Genomic DNA, 11862 nt, shown 5'->3' on the forward strand with positions numbered 1-11862 from the left:
GCAGGCAGGATATATACAGAGACAGGCAGGATATATACAGAGACAGGAGGGATATACAGAGACAGGAGGGATATACAGAGACAGGCAGGATATATACAGAGGCAGGCAGGATATATACAGAGACAGGAGGGATATACAGAGACAGGAGGGATATACAGAGACAGGAGGGATATACAGAGACAGGCAGGATATATACAGAGGCAGGCAGGATATATACAGAGACAGGAGGGATATACAGAGACAGGAGGGATATACAGAGACAGGCAGGATATATACAGAGACAGGAGGGATATACAGAGACAGGAGGGATATACAGAGACAGGCAGGATATATACAGAGGCAGGCAGGATATATACAGAGACAGGAGGGATATACAGAGACAGGAGGGATATACAGAGACAGGAGGGATATACAGAGGCAGGCAGGATATATACAGAGACAGGCAGGAGGGATATACAGAGACAGCAGGGATATACAGAGGCAGGCAGGGATAGTGCTGAGGTTGGGCTGTCTCTCTCAGATTTGGAATAATATTATATGGGGGGTTGTGTGACATCCTGGGGGTCCTGTACCCCCACTCATACCCCACTTACTGACTCCCCAGGGTCTGGACATGGTAAGGGGCTGCCATTGGTTCCAGTCCTTGAGGTCACAATGTAATCAGTGACTTCATCCCAAATCTTGTCTCTGGTGTCTCCTCCTGTCCCTGCTGATGTCACTCGGGACTGAGATATAAGGACCGGCTCCAGAGGAGGACCAGAAGACTCCTGTACAGCTCAACACCAGGTAAGAGGGGGGTGCCTTATATACTCTGTGCTGCTGGGACAGAAGAGGGACACTTATATACTCTGTGCTGCTAGAAGATAGGAGGAGGTGTTCCTTATATACTCTGTGCTGCTGGAGAGGAGGCGGTTCTTATATACTCTGTGCTGCTGGGACAGAAGAGGGACACTTATATACTCTGTGCTGCTAGAAGTTAGGAGGAGGTGTTCCTTATATACTCTGTGCTGCTGGAGAGGAGGAGGTACTTATATACTCTGTGCTGCTGGGACAGGAGAGGGACACTTAAATACTCTGTGCTGCTAGAAGGTAGGAGGAGGTTTTCCTTATATACTATGTGCTGCTGGAGAGGAGGAGGTACTTATATACTCTGTGCTGCTGGGACAGGAGAGGGACACTTAAATACTCTGTGCTGCTAGAAGGTAGGAGGAGGTGTTCCTTATATACTCTGTGCTACTGGGGAGGAGGTGTTAGTTATATACTCTGTGCTGCTGGGGAGGAGGTGGTTCTTATATACTCTGTGCTACTGGGGAGGAGGTGTTAGTTATATACTCTGTGCCGCTGGGGAAGGAGGAGAAGGTTTCTTTTTATATACTCTGCTTTTGGTCGAGAGAAGGCTAAGAGGTCCTTATATACGCTGTGCTGCTGAGGAGGAGGAGGAGGAGGAGGAGAGGGACCCTTATATTCTCTGTACTGCTGGGATAGGTGGAAGGGAATTCCTGATATGCTCTGTGCTGCTGAGATGGCTGATGGGAATTAATATATATACTTTATTCTGATGACTATCGAGCAATTATTACGTTATTTATTAATAATACTGAGCTCTCTGGAGATTATTGGGTTATTGATAATACTGAGCTCTCTTGAGATTATTGGGTTATTGATAATACTGAGCTCTCTTGAGATTATTGGGTTATTGATAATACTGAGCTCTCTGGAGATTATTGGGCTATTGATAATACTGAGCTCTCTGGAGATTATTGGGTTATTGATAATACTGAGCTCTCTGGAGATTATTGGGTTATTGATAATACTGAGCTCTCTGGAGATTATTGGGTTATTGATAATACTGAGCTCTCTGGAGATTATTGGGTTATTGATAATACTGAGCTCTCTGAAGATTATTGGGTTATTGATAATACTGAGCTCTCTGGAGATTATTGGGTTATTGATAATACTGAGCTCTCTGGAGATTATTGGGTTATTGATAATACTGAGCTCTCTGGATATTATTGGGTTATTGATAATACTGAGCTCTCTGGAGATTATTGGGTTATTGATAATACTGAGCTCTATGGAGATTATTGGGTTATTGATAATACTGAGCTCTCTGGATATTATTGGGTTATTGATAATACTGAGCTCTCTGGAGATTATTGGGTTATTGATAATACTGAGCTCTCTTGAGATTATTGGGTTATTGATAATACTGAGCTCTCTTGAGATTATTGGGTTATTGATAATACTGAGCTCTCTGGAGATTATTGGGTTATTGATAATACTGAGCTCTCTGGAGATTATTGGGTTATTGATAATACTGAGCTCTCTGGAGATTATTGGGTTATTGATAATACTGAGCTCTCTGGAGATTATTGGGTTATTGATAATACTGAGCTCTCTGAAGATTATTGGGTTATTGATAATACTGAGCTCTCTGGAGATTATTGGGTTATTGATAATACTGAGCTCTCTGGAGATTATTGGGTTATTGATAATACTGAGCTCTCTGGATATTATTGGGTTATTGATAATACTGAGCTCTCTGGAGATTATTGGGTTATTGATAATACTGAGCTCTATGGAGATTATTGGGTTATTGATAATACTGAGCTCTCTGGATATTATTGGGTTATTGATAATACTGAGCTCTCTGGAGATTATTGGGTTATTGATAATACTGAGCTCTCTGGAGATTATTGGGTTATTGATAATACTGAGCTCTCTGGAGATTATTGGGTTATTGATAATACTGAACTCCCTGGAGATTATTGGGTTATTGATAATACTGATATCTCTGGAGATTATTGGGTTATTGATAATACTGAGCTCTCTGGAGATTATTGGGTTATTGATAATACTGAGCTCTCTGGATATTATTGGGTTATTGATAATACTGAACTCCCTGGAGATTATTGGGTTATTGATAATACTGAGCTCTCTGGAGATTATTGGGTTATTGATAATACTGAGCTCTCTGGAGATTATTGGGTTATTGATAATACTGAGCTCTCTTGAGATTATTGGGTTATTGATAATACTGAGCTCTCTGGAGATTATTGGGTTATTGATAATACTGAGCTCTCCGGAGATTATTGGGTTATTGATAATACTGAGCTCTCTGGAGATTATTGGGTTATTGATAATACTGAGCTCTCTGGAGATTATTGGGTTATTGATAATACTGAGCTCTCTGGAGATTATTGGGTTATTGATAATACTGAACTCCCTGGAGATTATTGGGTTATTGATAATACTGAACTCCCTGGAGATTATTGGGTTATTGATAATACTGAGCTCTCTTGAGATTATTGGGTTATTGATAATACTGAGCTCTCTGGAGATTACTGGGTTATTGATAATACTGAGCTCTCTGGAGATTATTGGGTTATTGATAATACTGAGCTCTCCGGAGATTATTGGGTTATTGATAATACTGAACTCTCTGGAGATTATTGGGTTATTGATAATACTGAACTCCCTGGAGATTATTGGGTTATTGATAATACTGAACTCCCTGGAGATTATTGGGTTATTGATAATACTGAGCTCTCTTGAGATTATTGGGTTATTGATAATACTGAGCTCTCTGGAGATTATTGGGTTATTGATAATACTGAGCTCTCTTGAGATTATTGGGTTATTGATAATACTGAGCTCTCTGGAGATTATTGTGTTATTGATAATACTGAGCTCTCCGGAGATTATTGGGTTATTGATAATACTGAGCTCTCTGGAGATTATTGGGTTATTGATAATACTGAGCTCTCTGGAGATTATTGGGTTATTGATAATACTGAGCTCTCTTGAGATTATTGGGTTATTGATAATACTGAGCTCTCTGGAGATTATTGGGTTATTGATAATACTGAGCTCTCTGGATATTATTGGGTTATTGATAATACTGAACTCCCTGGAGATTATAGGGTTATTGATAATACTGAGCTCTCTGGAGATTATTGGGTTATTGATAATACTGAGCTCTCTGGAGATTATTGGGTTATTGATAATACTGAGCTCTCTGGAGATTATTGGGTTATTGATAATACTGAGCTCTCCGGAGATTATTGGGTTATTGATAATACTGAGCTCTCTGGAGATTATTGGGTTATTGATAATACTGAACTCCCTGGAGATTATTGGGTTATTGATAATACTGAACTCCCTGGAGATTATTGGGTTATTGATAATACTGAGCTCTCTTGAGATTATTGGGTTATTGATAATACTGAGCTCTCTGGAGATTACTGGGTTATTGATAATACTGAGCTCTCTGGAGATTATTGGGTTATTGATAATACTGAGCTCTCCGGAGATTATTGGGTTATTGATAATACTGAACTCTCTGGAGATTATTGGGTTATTGATAATACTGAACTCCCTGGAGATTATTGGGTTATTGATAATACTGAACTCCCTGGAGATTATTGGGTTATTGATAATACTGAGCTCTCTTGAGATTATTGGGTTATTGATAATACTGAGCTCTCTGGAGATTATTGGGTTATTGATAATACTGAACTCCCTGGAGATTATTGGGTTATTGATAATACTGAACTCTCTGGATATTATTGGGTTATTGATAATACTGATATCTCTGGAGATTATTGGGCTATTGATAATACTGAACTCTCGGGAGATTATTGGGTTATTGATAATACTGAGCTCTCTGGAGATTATTAGGTTATTGATAATACTGAACTCTCTGGAGATTATTGGGTTATTGATAATACTGAACTCTCTGGAGATTATTGGGTTATTGATAATACTGAACTCTCTGGAGATTATTGGGCTATTGATAATACTGAACTCTCTGGAGATTATTGGGCTATTGATAATACTGATATCTCTGGATATTATTGGATTATTGATAATACTGAACTCCCTGGAGATTATTGGGTTATTGATAATACTGAACTCTCTGGATATTATTGGGTTAGTGATAATACTGATATCTCTGGAGATTATTGGGTTATTGATAATACTGAGCTCTCTGGAGATTATTGGGTTATTGATAATACTGAGCTCTCTGGAGATTATTGGGTTATTGATAATACTGAGCTCTCTGGAGATTATTAGGTTATTGATAATACTGAACTCTCTGGAGATTATTGGGCTATTGATAATACTGAACTCTCTGGAGATTATTGGGCTATTGATAATACTGAACTCCCTGGAGATTATTGGGTTATTGATAATACTGAGCTCTCTGGAGATTATTGGGTTATTGATAATACTGAGCACTCTGGAGATTATTGGGTTATGATAATACTGAGCTCTCTTGAGATTATTGGGTTATTGATAATACTGAACTCCCTGGAGATTATTGGGTTATTGATAATACTGAAATCTCTGGATATTATTGGGTTATTGATAATACTGAACTCCCTGGAGATTATTGGGCTATTGATAATACTGAGTTCTCTGGAGATTACTGGGTTATTGATAATACTGAGCACTCTGGAGATTATTGGGTTATTGATAATACTGAGCTCTCTGGAGATTATTTGGTTATTGATAATACTGAGCTCTCTTGAGATTATTGGGTTATTGATAATACTGAACTCCCTGGAGATTATTGGGTTATTGATAATACTGAGCTCTCTGGAGATTATTGGGTTAATGATAATACTGATATCTCTGGAGATTATTGGGTTATTGATAATACTGAGCTCTCTGGAGATTATTGGGTTATTGATAATACTGAGCTCTCTGGAGATTATTGGGTTATTGATAATACTGAACTCCCTGGAGATTATTGGGTTATTGATAATACTGAGCTCTCTGGATATTATTGGGTTATGGATAATACTGAGCTCTCTGGAGATTATTGGGTTATTGATAATACTGAGCTCTCTGGATATTATTGGGTTATTGATAATACTGAGCTTTCCGGAGATTATTGGGTTATTGATAATACTGAACTCCCTGGAGATTATTGGGTTATTGATAATACTGATATCTCTGGAGATTATTGGGCTATTGATAATACTGAACTCTCCGGAGATTATTGGGTTATTGATAATACTGAGCTCTCTGGATATTATTGGATTATTGATAATACTGAACTCTCTGGAGATTATTGGGTTATTGATAATACTGAGCTCTCCGGAGATTATTGGGTTATTGATAATACTGAGCTCTCTGGATATTATTGGATTTTTGATAATACTGAACTCTCTGGAGATTATTGGGTTATTGATAATACTGAACTCTCTGGAGATTATTGGGTTATTGATAATACTGAACTCTCTGGAGATTATTGGGTTATTGATAATACTGAACTCTCTGGAGATTATTGGGTTATTGATAATACTGAACTCTCTGGAGATTATTGGGCTATTGATAATACTGAACTCTCTGGAGATTATTGGGCTATTGATAATACTGAACTCTCTGGAGATTATTGGGCTATTGATAATACTGAGCTCTCTGGAGATTATTGGGTTATTGATAATACTGAACTCCCTGGAGATTATTGGGTTATTGATAATACTGAACTCTCTGGATATTATTGGGTTATTGATAATACTGAACTCCCTGGAGATTATTGGGTTATTGATAATACTGAACTCTCTGGATATTATTGGGTTATTGATAATACTGAACTCCCTGGAGATTATTGGGCTATTGATAATACTGAGCTCTCTGGAGATTATTGGGTTATTGATAATACTGAGCTCTCTGGAGATTATTGGGCTATTGATAATACTGAACTCTCTGGAGATTATTGGGTTATTGATAATACTGAGCACTCTGGAGACAATTGGGTTATTGATAATACTGAGCTCTCTGGATATTATTGGGTTATTGATAATACTGAACTCCCTGGAGATTATTGGGTTATTGATAATACTGAGCTCTCTGGAGATTATTGGGTTATTGATAATACTGAGCTCTCTGGAGATTATTGGGCTATTGATAATACTGAACTCTCTGGAGATTATTGGGCTATTGATAATACTGAACTCTCTGGAGATTATTGGGTTATTGATAATACTGAGCTCTCTGGAGATTATTGGGTTATTGATAATACTGAGCTCTCTGGATATTATTGGGTTATTGATAATACTGAACTCCCTGGAGATTATTGGGTTATTGATAATACTGAACTCTCTGGATATTATTGGGTTATTGATAATACTGATATCTCTGGAGATTATTGGGCTATTGATAATACTGAGCTCTCTGGAGATTATTGGGTTATTGATAATACTGAGCTCTCTTGAGATTATTGGGTTATTGATAATACTGAGCTCTCTGGAGATTATTGGGTTATTGATAATACTGAGCTCTCTGGAGATTATTGGGTTATTGATAATACTGAGCTCTCTTGAGATTATTGGGTTATTGATAATACTGAGCTCTCTGGAGATTATTGGGTTATTGATAATACTGAGCTCTCTGGATATTATTGGGTTATTGATAATACTGAACTCCCTGGAGATTATAGGGTTATTGATAATACTGAGCTCTCTGGAGATTATTGGGTTATTGATAATACTGAGCTCTCTGGAGATTATTGGGTTATTGATAATACTGAACTCCCTGGAGATTATTGGGTTATTGATAATACTGAACTCCCTGGAGATTATTGGGTTATTGATAATACTGAGCTCTCTGGAGATTATTGGGTTATTGATAATACTGAGCTCTCTGGAGATTATTGGGCTATTGATAATACTGAACTCTCTGGAGATTATTGGGCTATTGATAATACTGAACTCTCTGGAGATTATTGGGTTATTGATAATACTGAGCTCTCTGGAGATTATTGGGTTATTGATAATACTGAGCTCTCTGGATATTATTGGGTTATTGATAATACTGAACTCCCTGGAGATTATTGGGTTATTGATAATACTGAGCTCTCTGGATATTATTGGGTTATTGATAATACTGAACTCCCTGGAGATTATTGGGTTATTGATAATACTGAACTCTCTGGAGATTATTGGGCTATTGATAATACTGAACTCTCTGGAGATTATTGCGCTATTGATAATACTGAACTCCCTGGAGATTATTGGGTTATTGATAATACTGAACTCTCTGGATATTATTATGTTATTGATAATACTGAACTCTCTGGAGATTATTGGGCTATTGATAATACTGAACTCTCTGGAGATTATTGGGCTATTGATAATACTGAGCACTCTGGAGATTATTGGGTTATTGATAATACTGAACTCCCTGGAGATTATTGGGTTATTGATAATACTGAGCTCTCTGGAGATTATTGGGTTATTGATAATACTGAGCTCTCTGGAGATTATTGGGTTATTGATAATACTGAGCTCTCTGGAGATTATTGGGTTATTGATAATACTGAGCTCTCTGGAGATTATTGGGTTATTGATAATACTGAGCTCTCCGGAGATTATTGGGTTATTGATAATACTGATCTCCCTGGAGATTATTGGGTTAATGATAATACTGATCTCCCTGGAGATTATTGGGTTATTGATAATACTGAGCTCTCTGGAGATTATTGGGTTATTGATAATACTGAGCTCTCTGGAGATTATTGGGTTATTGATAATACTGAGCTCTCTGGAGATTATTGGGTTATTGATAATACTGAGCTCTCTGGAGATTATTGGGTTATTGATAATACTGAGCACTCTGGAGATTATTGGGTTATTGATAATACTGAACTCTCTGGAGATTATTGGGTTATTGATAATACTGAGCTCTCTGGAGATTATTGGGTTATTGATAATACTGAGCTCTCTGGAGATTATTGGGTTATTGATAATACTGAGCTCTCTGGAGATTATTGGGTTATTGATAATACTGAGCTCTCCGGAGATTATTGGGTTATTGATAATACTGTGCCGATAAATCCACTGTAAAATTTCCATGTGTTATATGTGGATTTTGCGTCAAATTCTCCCCCGGATTTCGGTGAAAATCCTCAGGATGCTCTGATTTCTGTGCAAATATTTTCGGCTTCATGTGGATGAGGTTTAAGAAACTCCATCCACTAATATTGTACTGTAAATTTTTGTGTATTTTCGGGTTTAATCCACACATCCGCCATGACTGACCTTAATCTGATAGGGGATGCAGTAATCGGTGTTAAACTTGGGTCAAGCTGCTCGTGACACCCCTTTGTGCTCCTCTCTGAATGACTTGGACGGGTCGTGTTCACATGTTTCTGGCCTGGGATCTAATTAGACCTGGATCTGTTTATATCAATGGCCTGAGCCCCACGCTCAACGGTTCCAAATTTATTCCCCTTAAAATATGAAAATAATAAGATCCATGTACACGTCATTTCTCCCCCCAACATTAGTCACAATTGGTAGAGGGGACTGACAGTAATGCCGTTTTAGATGAACCCGCCCTTATTAATTCATTCTTATAAAGGGGCATTAGAGAGAAATATACATGTTCTGTTAGTAGAAGAAGAGGAGCCGAGAATAATCAGACAGTGTCCTCTGCAGCAGCCATGAAAGCCGGAAAATACTGTCTAAGGACACGCCCCCGAGGAACCCACCAAGGAAGACCAGTGATGACCACCCTGAAGTTGCTCAGTCCCAGCCTAGAGCTCTGTGTATATTAATAAAATCTATATATGCAAGGTAGAGCGCAGGAGACGCGCCTTGTATCGTCTTATAAGATGCAGAACTCTAAACTGAATAAAATGTAGAGATGACCTGGAAATCTGAGCAGAAAGAATTCAGTGTGATTTATTTTCTCGGCTGTAAAATGTCATGACATTGACCCTGTCTCCTTATTTCATAGGTGTCCGTGAAGGTAGCGCTATGAAGGCTGCATCATCATCACTCACACTGCTCGCCTGCTTTCTGATCCTCACGGGACAGGCCGGAGCTCGTCCCATGGAGAGGAGCTTCTTTGCGGGCCCAAGGCTCAGTCTAGATGGATTGTTAAGTGATGAGAGCGCACAGGCTCTACTGTATTTTATAAGAGAAAAAGTGCCCCAGCTGGAAGTCAAAGACCCCCATGTGCAGCTGAGGCTGAGCAAAGGTTCCCTCTCTACAGAGCAGCAAACACCCCCGGACCTGGCCCCTGTACTCAGCATTCTCCAGACCGTCTTCCAGGAGTCCAGGCCGGAGGAATCAGACAGGACCTTCCTGGAGGTGTTTTCTGACCGCCTGAAGAGAGAAGACCCCCCAATCTCTATTGACTTGACATATCATATACTCCGGCATATGATTGACATAGCGAAAACTCAAAACCAGAAGCATCAGGCAGAACAGAACCGCATCATATTTGATTCAGTAGGGAAATAACGGTAAATGGTCAGAACATCATTCCCATACAAGAAGAAACGTGCCCTCAATGTCCAAACATGGGATGTGCAATACCCTACAATGATGAGACTACATGGTGGAAGGGTGGGCTCTGAGACCGCGCACGGGCTGCCGGGACTGGGGGAGGGGTATGTCTGATAAGGGTTAGCCTCCATGTACAGGTCTCCAAGTATGAACTTCTCCTGATTTCTTTATGGTCCCCACTTATCTTTGTGTTTTCATCAGGCTGAAGCATCGTAGGCACTTCCCACCTTGATTGACGTTGGCTCTGGTGACATCGATCTAGAATTACTCCCAGCATCTTATCATAACCTCTGTGTCCTCACCGGAAACTAGGAATCAGCATGGTCTATAAAGACCTACACAGGGAATCATTCCAATACTCACAGGTATAGCCAGAACGATTTAGAATCTTCTAAAAAGAGAAGGGAGTTCAGCTGATGGAAAGCCCTAGGTGGGGAAAGTGGAAAACAGGTGTGTGTGTGGAGGGGGAGGGGGGGGGGGAGATGATGGAGAAGGTCTCCCGGAGGACAATGTGGAGAGATCACTGGAAGTCATTCAGTAACTCATGAAGAAACAAACCAGGCCGGACTACCCCATGGTGCAATTTGTGGTGACCTTCAACCCCACATAGATGACCGTGCACCAGCACCGGACCCTCATACTGAGCAGATTAATATTCACTTCACTGGTTGCTTTCCATTATAAGAATGGAATCGTCACAAGTCCCAGCCCGAGTCCTAGGAAGGTTCAGTCTGACCCTGACAGCAAATCTCCACCGTTTGGCCACACGTCATCCCGTACATATACAAGTCATATTGTAAGGAAGTAGCATTCCAGGGCTGTAGCCCCCCCCAGTGCCCTAATGTGTCCCACCACAGGTTTAGTTGTACTTCATATACTTGTTCCTTGTATGCAATAAAGCTGGTCACGCTGAATGTTGGATGTGGGCTTCTTTACCAAACCTGGTGACATCACTTTACCAAACCTGGTGACATCACTTTACCAAACCAGGTATCATCACTTTACCAAACCAGGTGACATCACTTTACCAAACCAGGTGACATCACTTTACCAAACCAGGTATCATCACTTTACCAAACCAGGTGACATCACTTTACCAAACCAGGTGACATCACTTTACCAAACCTGGTGACATCACTTTACCAAACCAGGTGACATCACTTTACCAAACCTGGTGACATCACTTTACCAAACCAGGTGACATCACTTTACCAAACCAGGGGACATCACTTTATCAAACCTGTGACATCACTTTAACAAACCTGGTGACATCACTTTACCAAACCAGATGACATCACTTTACCAAACCTGTGACATCACTTTTCCAAACTTGGTGACATCATTGAAAATAAAATATTGTAGTTTGAAGAATTTATAAGAGGTTAAGAGGTAACTCATGAGATGCAGAAATTGCTGGATTCTGTATGGCCACCCGATGGCGCACTTGTGCTAGGCTGAGCGGCTGGACCTCCTCCATAGCCCAGAGCTACCCATAGTCCCAACACTTCAATCCTACCAGCGACAGTCATATGACCAGGATTAGGGCAACATCATAATA

The 11862-nt window shown here is 39.7% G+C and overlaps 1 protein-coding gene across 1 annotated transcript; it reads left to right on the plus strand.

Annotated features, from left to right (window-relative positions):
* The first annotated feature begins 9754 nt into the window (after positions 1–9754).
* On the plus strand, positions 9755–10751 carry UCN (urocortin). Its single transcript, XM_075847426.1, has one exon. It carries the CDS (start codon positions 9771–9773, stop codon positions 10257–10259), a length of 489 nt encoding a protein of 162 aa, XP_075703541.1. The 5' UTR covers positions 9755–9770; the 3' UTR covers positions 10260–10751.
* Positions 10752–11862: the final 1111 nt, after the last annotated feature.

Source organism: Rhinoderma darwinii (genome assembly GCF_050947455.1).
Source record: "Rhinoderma darwinii isolate aRhiDar2 chromosome 4 unlocalized genomic scaffold, aRhiDar2.hap1 SUPER_4_unloc_1, whole genome shotgun sequence".
Classification (NCBI taxonomy): Eukaryota; Metazoa; Chordata; class Amphibia; order Anura; family Rhinodermatidae; genus Rhinoderma; species Rhinoderma darwinii.